Here is a 26,322-nt window from a genome sequence, read left to right on the forward strand (position 1 = left end):
CAAGTACTCTAAGAGACCCTCAATGGCATTAAATCACTTAACAATCCTACAGTGTAATAATAATGTAATGCCATTGAGGGTCTTTAGACACCTTTCATGAGTCTTTCGCAAGTCAAACTGTGATTCACTTGCTGAGTGTAAAAGGAGATTCTCATTGTAACATGAGAATTTGTATGGCTTGGTAAAATATTTATATAAACATTGTCATGACTGTCCTGTGAGGATCGCAATAGGTCAGATCAGCATAGCAATGGTTGACAACAAACAGACCTTCTCTCACCCACAGAAGAGGGGAGGAAGGAACTGGGCCTGATTGACAGGGCACACACTGTTGTAAATTACATGAGACAGGGTTCTTTCTCCACCTCCAGTAAAATCCTTTTCCCCGCCTAAACTCGAACACATTTAAAAGTGAATACTGGGGGAATGGTCTGAGATTATCTATAGAAAACTAATATCACATTGGTTTTTATTTTGTGTTGTCACTAAAAAGATTATGGAGGAAATACTGTAACATGAAAAGTATTTACACTACAGGTATGAAGTCTCCATACTTTACGTTGAAAGGAATGTGATTTTAGGAGGTATAAAATAATAATCTCCTATAAACTGTGCATACAATGGTTATTCCTTTAAAAGTTGAGCTTATGCCGCGACCGTTTGTGTTAGATAGTGGCAGATTGTGATAAATTGCGTCTTTCTGGCAACAATGGCTGATTCTTAAATAACGTGCCATAGAATTTTGCGGCACCAAGCAAGCTGTGCTGCAGTACGCCAAAACTTTTAAAGGAAGAACCACTGTAGTTAGTAGCCACGAGTGAGGTCAGAGAGCGAGTCAGACTGACGGAACCGGCCCCTTTTGACCAGAGTGCAATAAAGGCTTGGGAGAGAAATCAACCTCCAGACCACGAAATGTGAGGCGGGAGCTACACGTTTAAAATGGTTGGAACCTCAACACGAGGTGAAGAAATAAACTCACCTTCCTTTAGACCAGAAAGAAGGCGAGGTGCAGCAAATGTCCAAAGTGGTCCGAATCCTGAATACCGACACGAGGGGGAAAACAAACTCCTCTAAGACAATCACTGGTACAGCTAATCTAAGTGAACTATCCTACTATGCTCATCACCAATAGGAACCGTCGACACAGCTGGATAGCTTTCTTCCAGAATGAACAACAGTAGACAATCAGAGCCATACAAGTATGCCTCTGAAAGGCCAACACACTTCCTCAGGAGGGCTGGTTCCTAAAGAGGTAAACGGCAAACCAATGCATTCATGATTTATTTTTTCAAACGGGTGGCGGTTCGTGTGCAAACTATATTATTACTGTGAGAATAGTTCTGAAATGTATCGACGATAAGTGTCCCTTTTTCTCTCTCCCTCTCTTCCCCACCCCTCTTCATTTGCTGAGTAACAAGCTACCATATTTTAAACAGTCCGCTAGGGACTGTTTTCTCATGTATTAAGTGTGTGTTATCCTGTTTTCCCATTTAGTTAGCTAATAAATAAATTATTGAACCAATTTGTGTAGTACTGAATCATAAGTACGGTTGGATTTTTTGCAGATGCATGAGGTTACGACTGTTTAGAATGATGATATGATAAGAGGTAATGATTAATAAGACCACTGTTTATTAATGTAATAGATAGTTGAAATCGGAAGTTTACATACACTTAGGTTGGAGTCATTAAAACCCGTTTTTAAACCACTCCACAAATGTATTGATAAACTATGGTTTTGGCAAGTCGGAGGACATCTACTTTGTGCATGACACAATCATTTTTCCAACAATTGTTTACAGACAGATTATTTCACTGTATCACAATTCAAGTGGGTCAGAAGTCTACATACACTAAGTTGACAGTGCCTTTAAACAGCTTGGAAAATTCCAGAAAATGATGTAATGGCTTTAGAAGCTCCTGATAGGCTAATTGACATCATTTGAGTCAATTAGATGTATTTCAAAGCCTACCTTCAAACTCGGTGCCTCTTTGCTTGACATCATGGGAACATCAAAAGAAATCAGACAAGACTTCAGAAAAATTATTGTAGACCTCCACAAGTCTGGTTCATCATTGGGAGCAATTTCCAAACACCTGAAGGTACCATGTTCATTTGTACAAACAATAGTACCCAATATAAACACCATGGGACCACGCAGCCGTCATACCGCTCAGAAAGGAGACGCGTTCTGTCTCCTAGAGATGGAAGTACTTTGGTGCGAAAAGTGCAAATCAATTCCAGAACTACAGCAAAGGACCTTGTGAAGATGCTGGAGGAAACAGGTACAAAACTATCTACATCCACAGTAAAACGAGTCCTATATCGACATAACATGAAAGGCCGCTCTGCAAGGAAGAAACCACTGCTCCAAAACTGCCATAAAAAAAAGCCAGACTACGGTTTGCAACTGCACATGGGGACAAAGATCGTACTTTTTGGAGAAATGTCCTCTGGTCTGATGAAACAAAAATAGAAATGGTTTGGACATAATGACCATCATTATGTTTGGAGGAAAAAGGTGGAGGCTTGCAAGCCAAAGAACACCATCCCAACCGTGAAGCAGGGGGGTGGCAGCATCATGTTGTGGGGGTGCTTTGCTGCAGGAGGACTGGTGCACTTCACAAAATAGATGGCATCATGAGGCAGGGAAATTATGTGGCTATATTGAAGCAACATCCCAAGACATCAGTCATAAAGTTAAAGCTTGGTCGCAAATTGGTCTTCCAAATGTTCAATGACCCCAAGCATACTTCCAAAGTTGAGGCAAAATGGCTTAAGGACAAAAGGACAAAGTCAAGCTATTTTACTAGGATTAAATGTCAGGAATTGTGAAAAACTGAGTTTAAATGTATTTGGCTAAGGTGTATGTAAACTTCAACTGTATATACCTTCTAGGGTTTCATTCGAAAGATGGTAACTCTTAAAACAACCTCTGTGTTAATTCAAGTCTTAATGAGTTAATTGTTACATGATTCATTTAAATCGGGTAACAATTAAACATAGTTAGTTGATTAAATAAATAACAGTCATCAGATGAATGAAAGTAAAGTCACAACACGTTCCTCTTGGGTTGACCACAGTTGCTCGAGAGAGATAGTGAACCAGAGAGTACTGAGGAAAGCAGACAGATGGTTGAGTGAAGCACATGAGCAAAGCACTGTGGCACCTGGCCAGAGATCACTCATAGGGAGAGGACGAGACAAACACCACTTCCCCTGAGATTTAGAGAGAGACAGGATGGGAAAGAGAGACAGACAGACAAAAGGGGCCTAATAGACAAGAGAGAGAACAAAGATGGAAAGAAAGGGAAAGGAATAAGATACCATGCACTGTAAGAACAATGGTTGAGAGGAAAACATGGCAACATGTCATGTCTACAATTAGACCACATTAAAACATCAAATTCATTGTTTACTTGTGTTTCAGAAAGGAGTACAATTTGTATCACAGGTACCTGAAGTTACTTTTTATTAGTACTATTTATTTAAGCTGTTATACCAAGTCACTTCTCACTTTACTACTTCCACACATTTTATCATGCTGTATATTCTATTGTGTACATTTCTCATAACTAGTTTATTACTTTTTAGATTGTACTTTTTTATCTACTTGTTTGTTTGTACTTCATATTTGGCATTTGATTATTGATATTGAAATTCACTGTACCGTTTATACCTGTGCACATTAATAATAAAGAACATTTGATTAATTTGAGTTTCTTAAAACAGGGCAATGGACATAGCAATTATCACCACCTTATACTTAAGTGCCTAGCTTGAGGGCACATCGATAGATTTTTTCACCTAGCCGGCTCGGTGATTCCAAACAGCAGCCCTTCGGTTACTTGCCCAATGCTCTTTCTTACCTGTTAGGCTACGTTGAGTATGAGAAACCTGTAACCTGGTCAGTCAACCTACACTGCGGTGTTCATAGCCTTTAAGAGCTACAGGTGTGCAGTCTTATGGTTCAGTCGAGCACTAACACACTTGACTCAGCTAATCACCTAATCATATTGTCTGATCTCAGTTCCACTGGAGTCCAAAGTCAGCTGCACACGGTTTCAACTCAGTCTATACAGCTCAGACCTGGTTCTATGTGCCAGCTCTTCTGTGATACATAACTGGGCAGATGCTGCAGAGCTGCTGACATGAAGCCAGTGTTCCGTTGTTCTCAGAACTACAGGCTTTTCAGCTGAATGTGAATTAGCCTGTAGGACTGAGTATGTGAGTGGGTATAGATTACCTTTACTCTACTTCTGCAGAGCAAATTCAGTGTAACACAAGGTTAAACACCCAGAATGAAGACGGTCTGGACAACATCAGAGCTCAGAGACTCAGCATAAAACACAAGTAGAATAACATCAAGATGCACTTAGAGTGCTAACTTTATCAATAACACAAATCTGTACATTTACAAATGCACACTAAAAAAAAAAAGTATTGTTGTCTATCAACAATGACAAGCCACCGGGGTCTGACAACTTGGATGGGAAATTACTGAGGATAATAGCGGACGATATTGCCATTCCTATTTGCCATATCTTCAATTTAAGCCTATTAGAAAGTGTGTGCCCTCAGGCCTGGAGGGAACCGAACGTCATTCCGCTACCTAAGAATAGTGAAGCCCCCTTTTCTGGCTCAAACAGCTGACCAATCAGCCTGTTACCAACCCTTAGTAAACTTTTGGAAAAAATTGTGTTTGACCAGATACAATGCTATTTCACAGTAAACTAATTGACAACGGACTTTCAGCACGCTAACAGGGAAGGACATTCAACAAGCATAGCATTTACACAAATGACTGATGATTGGCTGAGAAAAATATATGACAAAAAGATTGTGGGGGCTGTTTTGTTAGACTTCATTGTAGATTTTGACATTATCGATCAGTCTGCTGCTGGAAAAACGTATGTGTTACGGCTATACACCCCCTGCTATATTGTGGATAAAGAGTTACCTGTCGAACAGAGGGTGTTCTTTAATGAAAGACTTGCCAACATAATCGAAGTAGAATAAGCAATTCCCCAGGGCAACTGTCTAGGCCTCTTACTTTTTTCAATCTGTGCTAATGACATGCCACTGGCTTTGAGTAAAGACCGTGTGTATATGTATGCGGATGACTGAACACTATACACGTCAGCTACATCAGCAACTGAAATGACTACAACACTTAACAAAGAGATGATATACCATTTATTTTGTCATTGCCCTCATGTAGCCTGTTTTTGGTCTCAGGTTCAGGAATAGCTGAAAATGCATAACATTGATCTAAAATTTACCCTAGAAATAGTACTGTTGGGAGATCTGGAGGGACCAGGTCAGTCAATTACTAATATACTAACACTCTTAGTAAAAGTATTTATCTTCAACTCACAAACATCACAGCATAGTTGAAAGATATACAGTGGGGCAAAAAAGTATTTAGTCAGCCACCAATTGTGCAAGTTCTCCCACTTAAAAAGATGAGAGGCCTGTAATTTTCATCATAGGTACACTTCAACTATGATGAGGATTTTTTATGAATTTATTTGCAAATTATGGTGGAAAATAAGTATTTGATCACCTACAAACAAGCAAGATTTCTGGCTCTCACAGACATGTAACTTCTTCTTTAACCTCTTGATCCTACTTGAGACGCAGACGTCTCAACTAGGCACCTGGAAATGCAAATGCGCTACGCTAAATGCTAAATGTACTCGTTAAAACTCAAACGTTCATTAAAATACACATGCAGGGTATTGAATTAAAGCTACACTCGTTGTGAATCTAGCCAACAAGTCAGATTTTTTAAATGCTTTTCGGCGAAAGCATGAGAAGCTATTATCTGATAGCATGCAACACCCCAATATACCTGAAGGGGACGTAAACAAAAGAATTAGCGTAGCCGGCGCTACACAAAACGCAGAAATAAAATATAAAACATTCATTACCTTTGATGATATTCTTTGTTGGCACTCCTATATGTTCCATAAACATCACAATTGGGTCTTTTTCCCGATTTAAATCCGTCCATGTATGCCCAAAATATCCATTTGTATAGCCTGTCTGGTTCAGGAAAAAAGCTCTCTTCCAACACGCAACGTCATTTTTTAAAATTATATAAGTTGCCTATATTCTTTGACAAAACACTTCAACCTACTTTTGTAACCCAACTTAGGTATTTGTAAACGTTAATAAGCGATCAAATTGATCACTGGGTGATCTGTATTCAATAGCAGCTACTCAAGAAAACAATGTCCATTTTTCTCTCTTCCAAAATCGATTGCTGTAGGCTGGATGGAATGAAGGATCTATTTGTCATGACACAAAGGATATTTGTCAATGAAAATGACGTTTTTGGCTACATCGTGTGGAAGCTGTAGGAATTGCATCCTTGGCCCTATTTAATTTGGTGCCCCTTAAACAATACATGCAAGTGGCGCATGGATATATTTTTCAGTTTTCAGTGACCAGTTTTTCTTGCGCTTTTCGATGAAACACACGCTCTGTTATAGTCACAGCCGTGATTTAACCAGTTTTAGAAACTTCAGAGTGTTTTCTATCCACACATACTAATCATATGCATATACTATATTCCTGGCATGAGTAGCAGGACGCTGAAATGTTGCGCGATTTTTAACAGAATGTTCGAAAAAGGAGAGGGTAGACTTAACAGGTTTTAAGAGGCTCCTCTGTCCTCCACTCGTTACCTGTATTAATGGCGCCTGTTTGAACTTGTTATCAGTATAAAAGACACCTGTCCACAACCTCAAACAGTCCCACTCCACTATGGCCAAGACCAAAGAGCTGTCAAAGGACACCATAAACACAATTGTAGACCTGCACCAGGCTGGGAAGACTGAATCTGCAATAGGTAAGCAGCTTGGTTCGAAGAAATCAACTGTGGGAGAAATTATTAGGAAATGGAAGACATACAAGACCACTGATAATCTCCCTCGATCTGGGGCTCCACGCAAGATCTCACCCCGTGGGGTCAAAATGATGACAAGAACGGTGAGCAAAAATCCCAGAACCACACGGGGGGACCTAGTGAATGACCTGCAGAGAGCTGGGACCAAAGTAACAAAGCCTACCATCAGTAACACACTATGTCGCCAGGGACTCAAATCCTGCAGTGCCAGAAGTGTCCCCCTGCTTAAGCCAGTACATGTCCAGGCCCGTCTGAAGTTTGCTAGAGAGCATTTGGATGATCCAGAAGAAGATTGGGAGTATGTCATATGGTCAGATGAAACCAAAATATAACTTTTTGGTAAAAACTCAACTCGTCGTGTTTGGCGGACAAAGAATGCTGAGTTCCATCCAAAGAACACCATACCTACTGTGAAGCATGGGGGTGGAAACATCATGCATTGGGGATGTTTTTCTGCAAAGGGACCAGGACGACTGATCCGTGTAAAGGAAAGAATGAATGGGGCCATGTATCGTGAGATTTTGAGTGAAAACCTCCTTCCATCAGCAAGGGCATTGAAGATGAAACGTGGGTGGGTCTTTCAGTATGACAATGATCCCAAACACACCGCCCAGGCAACAAAGGAGTGGTTTCGTAAGAAGCAACCGGCTCAAATCGGTCTTATGTAGCAAAATTGAAATGGTGTTTTTTACATTGGATAAAAGTAGAGACTCAGAGCTACAAAAATATGATATCATACACGACAGTTGATGAACAATGGAGAAGTAATTCTGCTTTGAAAGATGAACTTGTAAACTCCCTTTTGAGAAAATGGCCTTTGAACATTTTGGTACTACTACTGGAGCGCACTTCTTTGTCTACACCCAATTCAGCATTTTTCACACCCTCTTAAGCTTTAGCCCCACCCATCTCTTTAAGGGTTGATCTGAGCATTCTGTCCTAACAGCAGCAGTCAAGCACCCAAACTACCTTGCTAGCTACTTCCAGACACAAATGAGAGAACAGCTCACTGGACATTACTCGCCCTAGCAGAGCTGGTTAGGCTGTTATGTTATGCAGAGTGTTGGTGACTGCAACTATGCAGTCAGATTGTACATTTGTAAATTCTTAGCGTTTCGCTCTTGGAGCGTTCAGAGCGCAAGCTAGACGATCTGGGCGATGAGTGCAGTCAAGCACCAAAGCTAACTGGCGAACATTGGCTAGCTTGCTACCTACTTCCAGACACAAATGAGAAAACGCCCCACTCATAGCATTTTACTTGCCCTAGCAGAGCTGGTTAGGCTGTTTTCATGTTATCGAGAGTGTTGGTGACTAACTGTGCTGCTGGCAACAATTTAATTCTGCCTTTTGCAAGAGTGCTCAGAAATGAGAGTAGATGGCAAGACTGTATTTATGAAGAACCCTAAATGGTTACTTGCATAGTGGAGTCTTTTGTTAAGACATGTAGCTGGCTAGTTAAACAATGTACCATAATCCCACGATGTTCCTACCCTGCATGCATCTGCAGGTAGCTAATCAACCAGGTTCAATGTTAGCTAGCTAACATTAGGCTATAGCTAGCCAAGCAAATGGCTCTGAGATACAAATAATAAGATCATACACGTAACGTTAGCTAGCTAGCTAACAGTACACTAACTTGAAATTAAACAACTTTCTGTTGAAATTAGAAATGTGTAATATCTGACAATGTAGCAAGCTAGACTATCATGGATGTATGCGTCTCCTGTCAAATGCCATGGTTGCCTTTAGTTTGAAGATGTTGTCTGGAAACAGGTGTTTTCTCCATCTCCTTAGCTATCATACTCAAAATTCCACTGATTTCAAAACTCGGACTTCCAGGAAGTGGAGAGGAACACTTATACAGTTTTACTACGTGATACATTTTTTAGAAAGCCGCGCTATACAGGATTACCTAGACATACTGACCAGCTCAAATAGACAGACGGGTGCTATATGGCAGACAAATCCAAACTCATCTCTCAGCATGTTCAGCCAAATTATTATCTCAGCCAATTATGGCTAGTGGGAAGGTTGCTGACTTTTTCTGTGGCTAAACCAACTAGGCTCTTAATTTAACAATTTTATTCATACTTACTTACAATTTTGTTAAGGCACATGAAAGTTCAAATGTTCGAGAAGGCATTTCTGCCAAAAACCGCATTTAGATATAAATAAAAGTTCAAACGGCTTTCCTGTCAAGTAGTGACCAGCGACATATGTCTAGTTTCCTGAAACGGGTCACAAATGTGGAAAAAGTCAAGGGGTCTGAATACTTTCCGAAGGCACGTGCACATATTTATTCCATAGCGTAGTGAGAAGTGAGTGTGAGTTACAGGAGCCAGAGGGGCTATGCTGAGATAAAAAAGCTCAGTTAAAATTAAAACAGGCAGCCACAATGATCCCTGCTATCTTCACTTCCCCTTTCCCATCTTCATCCAATCACCACTCACCTCCACTCCTGTCAGACCCAGTGGTCCAAGTGGGCCCTCATCTCCCTGAAAACAGTGATAATGGCATTAGCATTTATCTTTTATTAAAATGAAACACTGTGGCTGCAACCTAAATGGGACAATATTCTCTACATAGTGCACTACTTGTGACATACGTCCTTGGTGAAAAGAAGTGCATTATAAATAGGACACAACATGTATATGGAGCTGGTTTTCCTCACGGTTGTTTCAGGAGCAGTTGTGCACAACTCCAGTCCTTGCAGCGTTTTGTGACTACTGACCATGACCCAAGCCAATCAGCAACAGGGTCAGAGAGCACCACAGAGAGCAATAAAAACCACTGGAACAGCAGAACTCATGGACTGGGGTTGTCCACCCCTGACATAAAACAAGTTGCTGTATCATATCATACCTCTAGCCCGGGCACCCCTCTAGGACCAGGCAACCCCCTCACTCCTGGCTTTCCCTGCAGGACATTACAAAACATTTTACAAAGGCAGAATGTGCAGTATCACAACCAAAAGCAGGCACTTTCTTCATGCTCATCACCCACTGTGTCTCTCCCCCCCATGAAAGAATACTATAGAATACTACAGTACTTACTCGAGAATTCTATAGATTTCTGTAGCATACTGTAGATACTATACTCCACACTGTAGTATCCCTCGATCATGTCTACTACTACTTAGTATTGCATTTTGTAGTATACTGTAGAATACTATACTACACACTGTAGTATCCAATCGTGTTGTTCTTACTATACGTTGATCGTGTAGTTCTTACTATAGAACAGGGGTGTCAAACTAATTTCCCCCTGGGGGACGCATTTGGTCTTCGGCATAAACATTTGCGTAATATAATCCTCTATCCTGGGGCGGCAGGTAGACTAGTGGTTAGAGCGTTGGACTTGTTACCGATAGGTTGCAAGATTGAATCCTCAAGGTAAAAGTCCGCCCCTCAACAAGGCAGTCCTCACTGTTCCTAGGCCATCATTGAAAATAATAATTTGTTCTTAACTGACTTGCCTAGTTAAATAAAAAGTAAAATATCCAACATTATTGGAATTTTCCATACTTCCTGACTATCTAGCTTTACTTTCGGTGATTATTAGCGAGCTGGACACATTCAGTAAATTGTATAAATGTAGGTCCATTACAATTTCTAGACCGTTTCAATTTGGTTTTAGTCAGTTAAAAGTACATCTAAAAAATGCAATTCTGTAATAAACTGTAGATAACTGTATTGCTCTACCAAGCAAAAAGGCAGTAACTGCTATTTAGGTCGAAAATGAGTTACATTAAATACATACTTAATCACATGGACAAGTATCCTGCCTCTATTGTATTGTGTTTTGGAGAAAAACGGGGTCATGTTAGCAGTAACTGCATAGTTACTGTGAAACCAAAGTAAATAAAAGTAATTTTTCTCAGTTCCACGCTATGAGCAGTTAGGAATATGTCTTCCAATGGTGCGACTGCTGTCGGCATCCAAAGAGTATCAAACATCTATGGCGATAAGGAAATTACTTATTATTGATATCTACATTGCGCATTGATGTGAATCACACTGCTGCTCTCTCATTTAGCTATTAGTGCCTTATGGATTGTGTTTGTTATGGATGGCTGTTCACAAGTCTAAATGTGTATTTGAACCCAATAAGGGTTGAATTCAAGAAGTTTAAGCTGCCTATCAATCATTCTTTTGAAACCAGTGGACAGCCAGTGAAAATGCACTCTTGCAACAGCTGCATAGAGCAGATCCCAGCCTACCTATGGAATAAAAGTGGGTCTTTTATTGCTCAATCTAATTCATGCTGATAAAAAAATAATATATCCATAGGCCTAATGGACACATGCTCCAACTTGCAGACTTTTGATATCCAGGAGTAATCTGGAGTTTCTACATCCATTTCTGGATTTATAAATTACATATATTAATGTAAAGATATAATTTAAACATATTATTTATTATATGTAGTAGAAAGAGATGGGTTAGAATAAGCATACATAAACAACCCATAAAGTAAAATGTAACATCCGTAAATGGCCAGCTATGTAAACTTTAACAATGATTTAATCTGAAATAGATGTTGTTCAATTGGTAACACAAATTGTTGTCTTCTAATGCCTCTTAATGGGAAAGTAATCTAAAACTTTTGAATGTAATCAGATTATGTTATTGAGTTTGGGTAATCTAAAAGTTACCTTACTGATTACAATTGTGGACAGGTAACGAATTACATTTAGAAAGTAACCTACCCAACCTTGAGTATAGGACATATATTGTGTTCCATACAGGTTACAGAAAAGAGCAGAAGCGCTGAACAAGCTGTTCAGACTGCAGTCCTACCTACTAACAGGTTATGGAAAGTTTGCTCTTTTAGTATTTGTGGAAGCCCCCACTTCTATGTCAAATATAATAAAACACAATAGTAAATACTACAGTTATGACTGAAATACTATTACTGTTTTTTAACTATGGTAATACTGCAGTATTTATACTTTAGTAAACTGTCTGCAAAATGTTTGCAAAAACAATACTAGGCTTCAGTAAAGTCTGCAAAAACACTAAAGTAAATATTATAGTATATAAATACAGTAATACTACAGTTTTTATACCATAGTATGCATTAGTATTTTTTCATGTGGGTCATACCAACATTCAACAGATCCCAAAAAGGACAAAAGTTATTTACTCACATTTGGGCCTTCTAAGCCATTCTCTCCAGGAGGCCCCATGTCTCCAGGGAAACCCTGTGATTTAGAGAGAAAAGGGAACATATTTATGTTGTTGTTGTGTGTACTTGTGTGTGTACATGCATTTGTGCATGTGTACTGTAAGTGGTTACCTCTGCTCCTGGAAGGCCAGGTACTCCATCAGACCCTCTCTCTCCTGGCCTGCCCTGGGAGTAGGAGGGAAATGCAAGGAAAATGAAAGCTGCAAGCAGTGGGCCCACTGTGCCACCATCAGCACACATTTGACATATTTCCCAAGGATGCACTACTTCTGTACTCCTTACCATGCTTGCCAAATATCACAACTAAAAATTAAACAGATCATACAATATTTTAGACAATTATTTATGATATAGACTACTTTAAATGTCTTCTTCTCCAGAACCGCTCGACTGATCAGTGCCACATTTGGTACATGGCGTCTACGGACGCACATATTCAAAAAATATTTTCCAAGCCTCTTGCTCAAGCAATATGCCCACAACAAGCCAATGTGCTTGCATTAATGATTGTTCCTATCCAACAGCCTCCAACAGCCCCCCCCATACAGCTAAACTTAACCATACTTTACAGATTAGCTAGACTCATAGCCCTTAGCATGTGTGCCAAATATCATCATTCGAAGTCAAACAGATCAAGGGATATAAACATATAGAGATAGCAACATGTGCTTGTTATAGCGTTATCGTGTCATGGCATGTGTCTGTTACATTTATTGTTATAGCACCACCATGTGGCCAATTTGCACGGCATTACGTGTGAGGGTGTGGCCAATGGCCTTTTACCATCATACAAGGTTCCACCCTCCTAGGCCTCACCAGGAATGTGCCTTGTAATGTTGCCTTAAGGAACAAAAGGAATAATTATAATAATTAAACCTGCAAGCAGTGTTGACGGGGTTCAAGCTAGGTACTGTTATTCATTGTTGGTAACTGTTGAAGTGATTTGAGTAGTTGCTATAAGATGGCAAAAGTGTTAGTAGTACCTGAAGAGGTGCATCAGGCATATTGATAGTGTTTGACAATGAAATGTTTCACACTCAGAAAGTATTCAGACTCTTTAACTTTTTCCCACATTTTGTTACATTATAGCCTTATTTTAAAACGGATAAAAAAAATACAAAAATCTCAATCTACACACATAACCCCAGAATGACAATGCAAAAACAGGTATTTCGAATTTTTTGCAAATTCATTACAAATAAAAACCGGAAATATCACATTTACATGAGCATTCGGAACCCTTTACTCAGTACTTTGTTGAAGCACCCTTGACAGCAATTACAGCCTCGAGCCTTCATGGTATGATGCTACAAGCTTGGCACAACTGTATTTGGGGAGTTTCAACCATTTCTTCTCTGCAGATCCTCTCAAGTTCTGTCAGGTTGGATGGGGAGCATCACTGCACAGCTATTTTCAGGTCTCTCCAGAGATGTTTGAACGGGTTCAAGTCCGGGCTCTGGCTGGGCCACTCAAAGATATTCAAAGGCTTGTCCCTAAGCCAATCACGTGTTGTCTTGGCTGTGTGATTAGGGTCATTGTCCTGTAGGAAGGTGAACCTTCGCCCCAGTCTGAAGTCCTGAGCACTCTGGAGCAGGTTTTCATCAAGGATCTCTATATTTTGCTTTGTTCACCTTTCCCTTGATCCTGACTGGTCTCCCACTCCCTGCCGCTGAAGAACACACCCACAACATGATGCTGCGACCACAACGCTTCACCGTAGGGATGTTTTTGGCCAGGTGATGAGCGGTGCCTGGTTTCCTCCAGACGTGACGCTTGGCATTCAAAGAGTTAAATCTTGGTTTCATCAGATCTTAGAATCTTGTTCTCATGGTCTGAGAGTCCTTTATGTGCCTCTTAGCAAACTCCAAGCAGGCTGTCATGTGCCTTTTACTGAGGAGTGGATTCTGTCTGGCCACTCTACGAAAAATGACTGATTGGTGGAGTGCTGCAGAGATGGTTGTCCTTCTGCAAGGTTCTCCCATCTCCACAGAGGAACTCTGAAGATTTGTCAGAGTGACCATTGGGTTCTCGGTTTTTCTTCGAAGGCCCTTCTCCCCCGATTTCTCAGTTTGGCCGGGCGGCCAGCTCTAGTCAGAGTCTTGGTGGTTCCAAATTTCTTCCATTTAAGAATGATGGAGGCCACTGCGTTTTTGGGGACCTTCAATGCTGCAGAAAGTTTTTGGTACCCTTCCCCAGACCTGTGCCTCGATACAATCATGTCTCAGAGCACTAAGGGGAAAGGGGGATACCTAGTCAGTTGTAAAACTGAATGCCTTCAACTGAAATGTTTCTTCAGCATTTAACCCAACCCCTCTGCGGACAATTCCTTCGACCTCATGGCTTTTTCTTTGTTCTGACATGCACTGTCAACTGTTGGACCTTATATAGACAGGTGTGTGCCTTTACAAATCATGTCCAAAGAATTGAATTGACCAAGGGTGGACTCCAATGAAGTTGTAGAAACAGCTCAAGGATGATCAATGGAAACAGGATGCACCTGGGCTGAATTTCGATACTCATAGCAATGGGTCTGAATACTTATGTAAATAAGGTGTCTGTTTTTTTATTTTTAATACATTTGCAAATATTTTTTTTAAATAGCTTTTGCTTTGTCATTATGGAGTATCATGTGTAGATTGTTGAGGATTTATTTTTATTTTATCCATTTTAGAGTAAGGCTGTACCGTAACAAAATGTGGAAAAAGTGAAGGGGTCTGAATACTTTCCGAATGCACTGTACATTCATATTTATGTATGTGAAATGTTTTAAATGTGAAACACTATCAATACCCCTGATGCACATCTTCAGGTACTACTCATAAACACTACTCATTACCCTGATGAAGACAGCTTGCCTGTCGAAACATTGGACATTACATTTTTGCATCTGAGCTCATAGAGTGTGAGACTCTCCTTTATTTTAAGTTTTCCACTCCGCTAGACAGCAACCTCGCCTAAATAAGTGTGCATTTCTTTTTCCTCTAGATTACTCATAAACACACACACACTGGCCCCACAGCGCGACCATCAGGACAAATTGAACACATCGCTCTAGGATGAGCTGCTTCTGTACTCCTTACCACGCTTGCCAAATATATGAACGCAACATCAAACAGATCATACAATATGCCTTAGAGGAATTTTGGACCAACAACTGAAAGCCACGTTACAATTCACATTTACTGTTGCTGCATGATTATTTTCCTGCCACATGTGGTCCCATGTTGCTCAGTTGGTGGAGCATGGTTGTGGGTTGGACTCCCACGGGGGACCAGTACGAGAAAGCATGAAAATGTATGCTCTCACTACTCTAAGTCCAACTGGACAAGAGTGTCTACTAAAACGTCATGTGAAACTGGCTTAAATTAAGATATGGCATCTCTATTTTGTTAATTAGCCCACTGTTAATAACATCTTCAAAGAATTGTGCATATCACCAGTAAAGTTTTCAAGCTCGAGCACTTTCAGTACAGAGCGAAAATGATGATGATGCATTTTGCATGGCCAAACTAAAATCCTTATCCCAATGCAATTCATAGCGGGAGAACTCACCTGAAGTCCTGGTTTTCCTCTGGTACCTGGCAACCCTGGAGTACCCTGAACACCCTGTTAGATACACAGACCCCAATGATCTTAGTAATCTCAGCAGCAACAGAACAACACTGAAAGCATTATATCCAATGAGATTGATGGGAACTTCACCAGCCGTTAGACATGCATGACTTTGGTTAACATCTCCAAGGCCAAGGCTCTGTGTGAGTGTGTACATTTGCTTGGGCAGTTGGAGGTCAGCAGAGAGGAAATTAAAGGGTTAACCAGGGGGGTTGGGGTTCTACCTTGTCTCCTTGGAACCCGATCATTCCCTGCTGTCCATGAAGCCCAATTTCACCCTAATGTGGTTGGAGGAAGTGAAAGAATGGAGGGGAAAGAGAGAACACCATTAGCAAAAGGTGAAATGTCTGCGCTCTATTGCACACATCCAACAATTTACTACAAGACAATACTCATTATAACTTTGCAAAGATTAGCATTAATTTACTATACCCAATCACTAGGGTTGGGTAGGTTACTTTCTAAATGTAATCAGTAACGTAACTTTTGGATAAACCACACTCAGTAATGAAGTCTGATTATATTCAGTTACTTTTAGATTACTTTCCCCTTAAGAGGCATTAGAAGAAGACAAAAATGTTACCAATTGAACGACATCTATTGCAGGATAGATAAATGTTAAAGTTTACTTAGCTGGCCATATATGGATGTTACATTTTAATGTATGGTTGTTCAAGTAGGCTTCTTCTAACCCATCGCTTTCTACTACATATAATATGATTAAATTATATATTTACATTAAAAACTAAAGTCTATCAGAATTCCAGTCATTTCAATAAATGTTATATCCCCCTGAGTGGCGCAGTGGTCTAAGGCACTGTGTTGTCCGGGTTAGGGGAGAATTTGGCCGGGGGGATAGGCCATCATTGTAAATAAGAATTTGCTCTTAACTTACTTGCCTACTTAAATAAAAGGTAAACAAATGCATCTTCAAGAATAGGACTTTTCAGTGTTTGTTTACATATACAATGTTTGTGATTGTTTACATATCCAATGTTTACAAACATTGGAGAAAAACAAGCTTATATTTTGGGTTCTCTTGGAGTGTGATAGTTGAACTAAGCTCATAAGTTATATACTTAAAGAATCAATGGATATACAGTACAGTACCAGTCAAAAGTTTGGACACACCTAGTCATTCAAAGGTTTTACTTTATTTGTACTATTTTCTACATTGTAGAATAATAGTGAAGACATCAAAACTATGAAATAATACATATGGAATCATGTAGTAACCAAAAAAGTGTTAAACAAATCAAAATATATTTTAGATTTTAGATCCTTCAAAGTAGCTACCATTTGCCTTGATGACAGCTTTGCACACACTTGGAATTCTCTCAAACAGCTTCACCTGGAATGCTTTTCCAATAGTCTTGAACGAGTACCCATATATGCTGAGCATTTGTTGGCTGCTTTTTCTTCACTCTGTGTTCCAACTCATAACAAACCATCTCAATTGGGTTGAGGCCGGGTGATTGTGGAGGCCAAGCCATCTGATGCAGCACTCCATCACTCTGCTTCTTGGTCAAATAGCCCTTACACAGCCTGGAGGTGTGTTGGGTGAACAAATTATAGTCCCACTAAGTGCAAACCAGATGAGATGGCGTATTGCTGCAGAATGTTGTGTGATTTCATAGTTTTATTTAATAGTTTTGATGTCTTCACTATTATTCTACAATGTAGAAAATAGTAAAAATAAAGAAAAAACGTTGAATGAGTTGGTGTCCAAACTTTTGACTGGTACTGTAGATACACAGTATATAATTTTTAAATCCCAAAAAATTTATGTAGAATCTACAGATTTCTCCTTTAAGTCGATCCAAAGTGTGCGAGTTTGAGCATGTGTCCATTAGGCCTGTGGATATATGTTTTTATTAGCCTGAATTAGATTGAGCAAAAAAAGCCCCACTTTTATTCCTAGGCTGGGATCTGCACTATGCCGCTGTTGCAAAAGCACATTTTTCATTGGCTGTTTCAAAAACAATGACTGAAAGGTAGCTTAAACTTCTTGAATTCAACCCTTATTGGGTTCAAATACACATTTAGATTTGTGAACAGCCATCCACAAGAACCCCATTCCTTAAGGCGCAAATAGCTAAATGAGAGAGCAGCAGTGTGATTCACATCAATGCCCTATGTAGATATCAATAATAAGTGATATCCGTATCACCGTAGACTACACCACTGTAGACTCGCTCAAGTGGAACAAACTTAAATTTGCGCCTTCTTTTTTTTTTTTTTTGAATGTCATTGAGAAAACAGAGCCGTGTCAAAGATTTTGAATTTAAAAGTAATAATCTAGTTTTTCAAAAGTATCTGTAAAAGGATTACAACAATTTTGCTGGCAACGTAACGGATTACAGTTACCGTTTTTTGTAATCCCTTACATGTAATCCGTTACTCCCCAATCCTGCCCATCACATCATATTCCAGCACAAATATATACAAAATACACCTGTTCCACGTGGTGCTGATGCGAATGAGTAAATGTATGGATGTAGTAACATCAATCTATCCATACATCCATACATATGTCTCTGACACTCAATTCAATAGATGAGTTCACCGGGGCATGTTTAAGCAATACGGCACGAGAGGGTGTGGTTTATGGCCAATATACCACAGATAAGGGCTGTTCTTAGGCACGACGCAATGCGGAATGTCTGGACACAGCCCTTGTCAGTGGTATATTGTCCATATATCACAAAACTGAGGTGCCTTAACATACTTAGAGCAGTAAAAATACATGTTTTGTCATACCTGTGGTATATTGGCTGTCAGCCAATCACCATTCAGGGATCGAACCACCCAAATTAAGAACAAGAGAGAACAGGGAGGAGGGGAGTGTTGGCTCCCTTGACTTACTGTATAATGGCCTACATTTACTTTACTTTATTAAGTTTATTTTTACAAGGACAATGTAGATTAATCAACATTTCTGTAAAAATGCCGGTTAATAATTTTGCATGTGTGACTACCAAAATATCAGTTTATCACCTTACATGCTAAGCTAAGGCAGCAAGTCTCACTTGTACTTACACTAGGCCAGGGTTGTGTTCATTAGGCACTAAACAGAAGACAACTTAATGTAACATGGAGGGATTACCTGGACTCATAATTTTAGTTTTCCATGGAAAAAAAGGATTCTGTTGCGTGACCTAATGAACATGACCCAGGGGTTTCTTCCTGACCATGTGTCTTGACCAGGAAAGACAGAGTGATGTGAATTGACCAGATAAAAAAAAACTGGAGTGGCCTTGAGGTTTTTCGTGGTCAGATTACAGTCAGGAGGAGCTCAGCTTGCCCAGTTTATACAGTAACTGCTTCGGAGCACGCTATGTACAAGCTGGCCAGAGAGGGGGGGGGGGGGGGGGGGGGTACATTATCCATCACATGCTACTCAATCACAGGCCGATAACGGGAATATTCAGATCACCTTATCACCTTTCAGTCCTGGTTCTCCAGGGTTGCCGGACACCCCCTGCAACACACACATGTAGAGATTAGTACCAATCAAACTGACCCCTTTCCTGTCTGGCCTGTCCCATCCCAATAAATCAGTAACTTAGTATTATTCACTATATTATTGTGGAGCTGCACTGGTCAACAATTGCACTGACCGCTATAAACTGTTTGTTAAAGTTCCACACGGAGACATCTAATTAATTGGCAGTATTATTCCATATAGTATAGATAGGACAACAGTAACTCACTACTTTAACAGGAGCAGAAGCTCATATTTTCCCAGATGTACAGTATACTACTACACTAGTGGGGTTATAAAGGAGTAAGGTAGGTGCAAAGGCCCTCTGTGTGTGTGTGCGTGTGTGTGTGTGATCACCTTCAGCCCATTGGGTCCTGGAAGGCCCATCTTCCCATTCTGTCCCATGTCACCCTGAGGCCAGAAAGAGAGAGACACAAAGCCATATTAATCTCCTGATAATCTGGTCTGTAAAAAGCCAATTTAACCAATGTTATTATGCAAGTTAAGTGGACAAGACTTTGAGCTAATGTGTTAAAGTGTGTTGACTCAACAAACTCTGCTTGAAGTGAGCTGAATTTGAAAAAGCTTGTTGAGTAAAATTACAAATTCATGTTTGCCTTTGGAAGGCAACACTGTATGTTTGTTCTGCTACAGTACATGTCCAAATGTTGAGAAAAGTCACAATCCCATTGCAGCTGGTTGCCTTACAATTGTTAATTTAATCAACAAACTCTACTCGAATTGAGCTTAATTTCAACAAGCTTGTTGTGTAAAATTACAAATGTAAATTACCCTGGCAGTTATTCTCAATGTAGGTTAGAGATAATAAAAATGTCAAATTGTTGGATATCCTCACTCTGACTGGATTCCAATAGAAATTACAAATTACTTTGCAAGCCAGCATAATGCAACTTTTAGACCACTGCTTTAGGGTGTACAGTAACTAGGCCCTCAAAGGCCTTATGATATATGTTATATATTGTCATAAATACTTTAATTTTACACTGGGAAATATGCAAATCATGTTGAAGAAATTCTGAAGATGAATTGAATGTTCACTCAACCTAAAATTCAAAGTTGAGTGAACATACAACTCAACTTGAGAATGTATGTTAGTTCAGCTATACGCTATAAAACTCACAATCCTATCGCAACTGGTTGCCTTACAATTGTACGTTGAATCACCCCCCACCCCAAAAAAAGTACAATGTAGGTGACCTGGAATGCACCTCTTGAGGAAGGAAATCAGGAAGTGTTTCACAATTCAAAACACTGTCAAGTTTTACTCTTATGATAGTGAATATCTTCCAGCTAGTTCCTCCGTTCCTAGGTATAGGCACCAAAGACATAGATTGGGGTGTATTGGGTTGGAGATTAATTTAATTACATTTTCATGCCTTTGAGAGAATGGCGTTAGCTGGATCTGTATGTGTGTGTGTGGCTGCGTGTGAATGCATGCTTTTTGAGTTTCATTCAGTTAGGATTCAGAACTGGGTGTCCCAGAAGAGAAGAATATTACTTTCCTTCTCTCCAGTGTGTGTTCAAGTTTGTTCAAATTGGAGACATAATCCAAGTCTTTGATGGTCATTATAAAGGAAACAAAGGAGTCTTATTAGAAAGAATCCTGTGCTAGATTGAAGGCCTGTAGATAATGTTGACCTATGAGCATTCAAACACTAGCAAATGGGCCACAGCAACTGTCACAGACTGGATCCCAAATGGTGGGGTGGGGTGTCGGATCAAAAATGGCAGTTGTATATTTACAAGCAAACAGAGATGTGGCTTGGTGGCAGAGGAAAGGGCTGCTGTGTTTACCACCAGGATCAGGTGAATGCCTAGTCAGACTGAGACTAAGGGCAGGACCACAGCATTTCCAATTATAGGCCTGCTGGTGGCTGAGGATAGAGTAGGGGGGCTGGAAGGAACAAAGCGGGCGGGAGAAAACTAGGGAAACGTTATAGTCAGAGGCAATTTCGACCGTGACAGAGGAACTGGTTCACACTTGGGGAGAAAGGCAATATAATTGGGATGCACCCAGCAGCTCCCTTGTTAGTCTCTGGGGGATTGGTGTAGATTGAGGGCTGTGTGCTGTTTGGAGTGTCATTTTTAGATCCCAGGCAGGATAAAGGAAGGGAAGGCCATTCTGTCACAGGGCTTCTGAGATGCCTTTGGGTCGTGTCGTGTGGCCAGCACAAAGCCATCCCACGGGGCACAGACGTCAATTCAAAGTGGAAACAACGTTGATTCAACCAGTGTGTGCCCAGTGGTAAAATATGGGCCAGGCAGTAAGTCATTCTGAACATATCCAACAAATTAAAAGACGTACAGTACATTAAACAGCTCTCCATGCCTTTGAAGATATGGTCTTCAAAGCCAGTGTTGGGTGGAAATGGATGTTGACGCCCGTGCACACAAACCAATAAAACAAACATAGAAATGGTGTACACAGAAGCAAACAGAGGCACAGACAGTTTATACTTACAATAAGTCCAAGAACTCCATTAGGACCACGGGCTCCAAGCAAACCCTTGGAGAGGAAAGAGGAAGAGAGGAAGTGTGATTGTGAGAGCGCTAGAGAGAGAACAGGTTTCTGGGGTTATATGCTGGATCCATCTGTAAATAGCCCACCCGATCTACCTACCTCATCCCCATATTGTTTTTATTTACTTTTCTGCTCTTTTGCACACCAGTAGCTCTACTTGCAAATCATTTGCTCATTTATCGCTCCAGGGTTAATCTGCTAAATTGTAATTACTTTGCCACTATGGCCTATTTATTGCCGACCTCACGGCATTTGCACACTGTATATAGACTTTCTTTTTTTCTATTGTGTTATTGACTGTACGCTTGTTAATTCCATGTGTAACTCTGTGTTGTTGTTTGTGTCGCACTGCTTTGCTTTATCTTGGCCAGGTCGCAGTTGTAAATGAGAACTTGTTCTCAACTAGCTTACCTGGTTAAATAAAGGTGAAAAAAAATGTACAAATGTTTTTAGTGAGTGTTTAGTGAAGACTAAGGAAGGGGGTGGTGGGGGACATTTGTGTGTGTGCGAGTGTGAGTGTATGTAATCTCCAGGTTCCATCTTCCCTGGCAATGCAAGAAGAGAACAGTTGCAGCAGGACACAGAGATAAGTTTGTTGACCCCCTGCCTTGCTACGTGCCATGCCCATTTCCTCCTGCCTTGCAGCCCATGATGAAAGGATCACTTTATTCTCCTCTTCTTTTTTTGAAGAGAGGAGAGATGGAGGCTAGCCTCGCAGGAAGTCAAGAAACTCAAACTAGCTAAATTCCTTTTTCCAGAGGAAAAGTGAAAATAAAGTCAAGTGAAAAGATAGAGGGACATGATCTGTGGAGATCCGCCCACTGGCCATTATTTCAGCTTTCATCGGCCAATCTGAGGTTGTTGTTGCATTCACCTTCCAATAGCAATAGCCTGACAGTTATTGTCACCCTTAATAAAGATGAGCAAAAAAGACTGTATAAAATAAATAATGCAAATACTGAGCTATAATGAACAAAAGAATAAACGCAACATGCAACAATTTCAAAGATTTTACTGCGTTACAGTTCATAAGAAAATCTGTCAGTTGAAATAAATTAATTATGCCCTAATCTATGGATTTCATATGAGTGGGTATACAGATACTTTGTGTGACCACCATGTGCCTCAAGCAGCGCAACATCTCCTTCTATTAGAGTTGATCAGGCTGTGGCCTGGGGAATGTTGTCCCACTACTCTTCAATAGCTGTGTGAAGTTGCTGGATATTGTTGGGAATTGCAACATGCTGTCGTGCATGTCGATCCAGAGCATCACACATATGCTCAATGGGTGACATGTACAGTATGGTGAGCATGGGGGTGTGCATCATGCTGAAACATGAGGTGATGGTGGCGGATAAATGGCATGAAAAATGGGCCACAGGATCTCGTCAAGGTATGTCATGCCCTGACCTTAGAAAGCCTTTTTATTTCTCTATTTGGTTCGGTTGGGGTGTGATTTGGGTGGGCATTCTAGTTTTTCTATTTCTTTGTTGGCCGGGTAGGGTTCCCAATCAGAGGCAGCTGTCTATCGTTGTCTCCGATTGGGGATCATACTTTGGCAGCCTTTTTTCCACCTTTAGATTGTGGGATCTTGTTTGTGTGTAGTTGCTTTCTGCACTGCATGTACGTTCGTTTTTGTATTTTTTTTTTCGGTGTCATTTAAATAAAATAAAAATGTACGCTACCACGCTACACTTTGGTCCAATCCATCTCTAAACGACCGTGACAATCTCTGTGCATTCAAATTGCCATTGATAACAGACAATTGTGTTTGTTGTCCGTAGCTCATGGGCGGGCGGTTGGACGCACTGCCAAATTCTCTAAAACAACATTGGAGGTGGTTTATGGACGAGAAATTAACAATACATTCTCTAGCAACAGCTCTGGTGAACATTCCTGCAGTCAGAATGCCAAACGCACACTCCCTCAACTTGAGAGGTCTGACATTTTGTTGTGTGTCAAAACTTCTAATTTAAAGTGGCCTTTTATTGTCCCCAGCACAAGGTGGGGACAACACAGCACCTGTGTAATTGTCATACTGTTTAATCAGCTTCTTTATATGCCACACCTGTCAGTTTGGATTATCTTGGGATATAAACACATTTGTGCACAAATTGAGATAAATCATTTGTGATCTTTTATTTCAGCTCATGAAACATGAGACCAAAACTTTACATGTTGTGTTTATATTTAAGTTAATTGTATATTGCATGCATTTGTTTTTTTGGGAGGATATTATTTTATACTAATACAAATTGTTCCTTGAAAGAGATTTGGTTGAAAATGATTGGCACCTCTAAAGATTCTTATAAAAACTAATAAAATGTAATCTGCATAAACATTGACTTTTTTAAAGTAACTGCCCAGTCTTTTCAGATTTTTATGAAATAGGACCTATAATTACTTACAATATGAGTGAAATGGTTTTCCTTCCAAAAAACTGCTTTTTAACTGTATGTTAAAAAGCAGCTTTTCTGTGTTGGAATGGTGTGGGTGTAACCCAACAACTGAATGTTGTGAGCATTAGTGATGTGCGGGCCAGAAAAGTCATGTTTGGAAAATATTTGATAAAGTGGTAAAAGAGGATGATAGCAGTGCCGGCTGTTACTGTGATGACTGAGGCACTATACATATTCCACAGTCACAAAACGGGACCTCAAATAGGTCTACGACATGTCAAGGGAAATGTAGCCTACTGTTTAGATGTGTTAAATGTAGATGTGTCCTCTGATAATACTAGTCCCATGAGAATCGACATCCCTGTGATTTGAGAGAAATGTCTGAGTTTGACAGGTGTTGCTCGCAGTTTGAGCAAGAAAACAATAACTGATTGAACTAAGTGCTGCTCATAGCCTATATATGAAGGCCATACATGTATCAACTTTCACAGTGAATGCTTTTGTGCGAATGAATTGAACATCGCAAAAGCATCATAAACATCTCCGTTCCTGATGTAAGCAAACAACAAGTAAACATTCACAAAGCCGCGGGGCAAGACGGATTACCAGGACGTGTACTCAGAGCATGTGCGGAACAACTGGCAAGTGTCTTCACTGACATTTTCAACCTCTCCCGTACAGTCTGTAATACCAACATGTTTCAAGCAGACCACCATAGTACCTGTGCCCAAGAAAGCGAACGTAATCTGCCTAAATGGCTACCACCCCGTAGCACTCACATTGGTAGCCATGAAGTGCTTTGAAAGGCTGGTCATGACTCACATAAACACCATCATCCCGGAAACCCTCAACCCACTCCAATGCGCATACTGCCTCAACAGATTCACAGATGGCGCAATCTCAATCACACTCCACACTGCCCTTTCCCACCTGTACAAAAGGAATACCTAGATGAGAATGCTGTTCATTGACTACAGCTCAGTGTTCAACACTATAGTGCCCTCAAAGCTCATCACTAAGCTAAGGACCCTGAGACTAAATACCTCCCTCTGCAACTGGATCCTGGACTTCCTGACGGGCCGCCACCAGGTAGTGAGGGTAGGCAACAACACATCTGCCACGCAGGTCCTCAACATGGGGGCCCCTCAGGGGTGTGTGCCAATTCCCCTCCTGTATTCTCTGTTCACCCACGACTGCGTGGCCAAACACGACTCCAACACCATCATCAAGTTTGCTGACGACACAGTGGTAGGCCTGATCCCCAACAACGTTGAGCCAGCCTATAGGGAGGAGGTCAGAGACCTGGCAGTGTAGTGCCAGGACAACAACCTCTCCCTCAATGTGAGCAAGACAAAGAAGCTGATTGTGGACTATAGGAAAAGGAGGGTCGAACAGGCCCCCATTAACATTGACGGGCCTGTAGTGGAGAGGGTCAAGAGTTTCAAGTTCCTTGGTGTCCGCATCACCAACAAACTGTCATGGTCCAAACACACCAAGACAGTCGTGAAGAGGGCACAACAACTGAAAAGATTTGGCATGGGTCCCCAGATCTTAAAACAGTTCTACAGCTGCACCATCGAGAGCATGGTTGCATCGCCGCCTGGCATGGCAACTGCTCGCCATTAGACATGCACCTGTCTGGGGAGTGGGCATGTCTGTTTATTTTTGGGCAATGGCAAATTAGAAAACATTTCTGTAGAGGTGTGGGAAGAATGTTTTAATCTTTCAGAGTTAGTTTAAAAAAGTAAGAATGCATGTTTCCTATATGAGTTACAAACTCTGGCTGCAAATTCTGCAAGATTGTCTTTTGAACACTTTAAAAGTAAATACTGCCTACAGCCCACACTTCTATGCAAAATAATTGTTGTTGAATATTTTGTTTATTAATACATGATTGTGATCTCTTGCCTTGGTATAGGTTCTGAGATTAAATGGGCTAAGACGTTACACTCCTACGGCCCAGCAATACTATAGTACAGCCTACCCATACTGTCAAATATTTTAAATAGGCTACCACTTACCGGTCTATTTACCTTCGAGCATGGTTGGCTATTGAATGACTGATGAATAAATGCCTAATAGGCCTATTTGTTGTGTAGTGGGAAAACCAGTCAAGTCAGAATAGTAGAGACATTCCCTGCAATACGATTATGATTTAGGCCTAATGCAAAAGCTAATAAATATA

General features: G+C 40.5%; 1 protein-coding gene across 1 annotated transcript in view; it reads right to left on the minus strand.

Moving 5' to 3' along the window:
* Positions 1-26,322, minus strand: part of LOC139409704 (collagen, type XXVII, alpha 1a) — a 272,027-nt gene that overhangs the window by 136,490 nt on the left and 109,215 nt on the right. The window contains exons 14-22 of the mRNA XM_071155105.1: positions 21,679-21,723; positions 19,554-19,607; positions 19,149-19,193; positions 15,937-15,990; positions 15,653-15,706; positions 12,212-12,265; positions 12,063-12,116; positions 9,776-9,829; positions 9,364-9,408 (exon numbers count right to left, since the gene is read on the minus strand). Coding sequence (XP_071011206.1) covers positions 9,364-9,408; positions 9,776-9,829; positions 12,063-12,116; positions 12,212-12,265; positions 15,653-15,706; positions 15,937-15,990; positions 19,149-19,193; positions 19,554-19,607; positions 21,679-21,723 — 459 coding nt within the window. The remainder of the gene's footprint in view (positions 1-9,363; positions 9,409-9,775; positions 9,830-12,062; positions 12,117-12,211; positions 12,266-15,652; positions 15,707-15,936; positions 15,991-19,148; positions 19,194-19,553; positions 19,608-21,678; positions 21,724-26,322) is intronic.

The sequence above is a fragment of the Oncorhynchus clarkii genome, chromosome 5 (genome assembly GCF_045791955.1).
Source record: "Oncorhynchus clarkii lewisi isolate Uvic-CL-2024 chromosome 5, UVic_Ocla_1.0, whole genome shotgun sequence".
NCBI classification, from domain to species: Eukaryota; Metazoa; Chordata; class Actinopteri; order Salmoniformes; family Salmonidae; genus Oncorhynchus; species Oncorhynchus clarkii.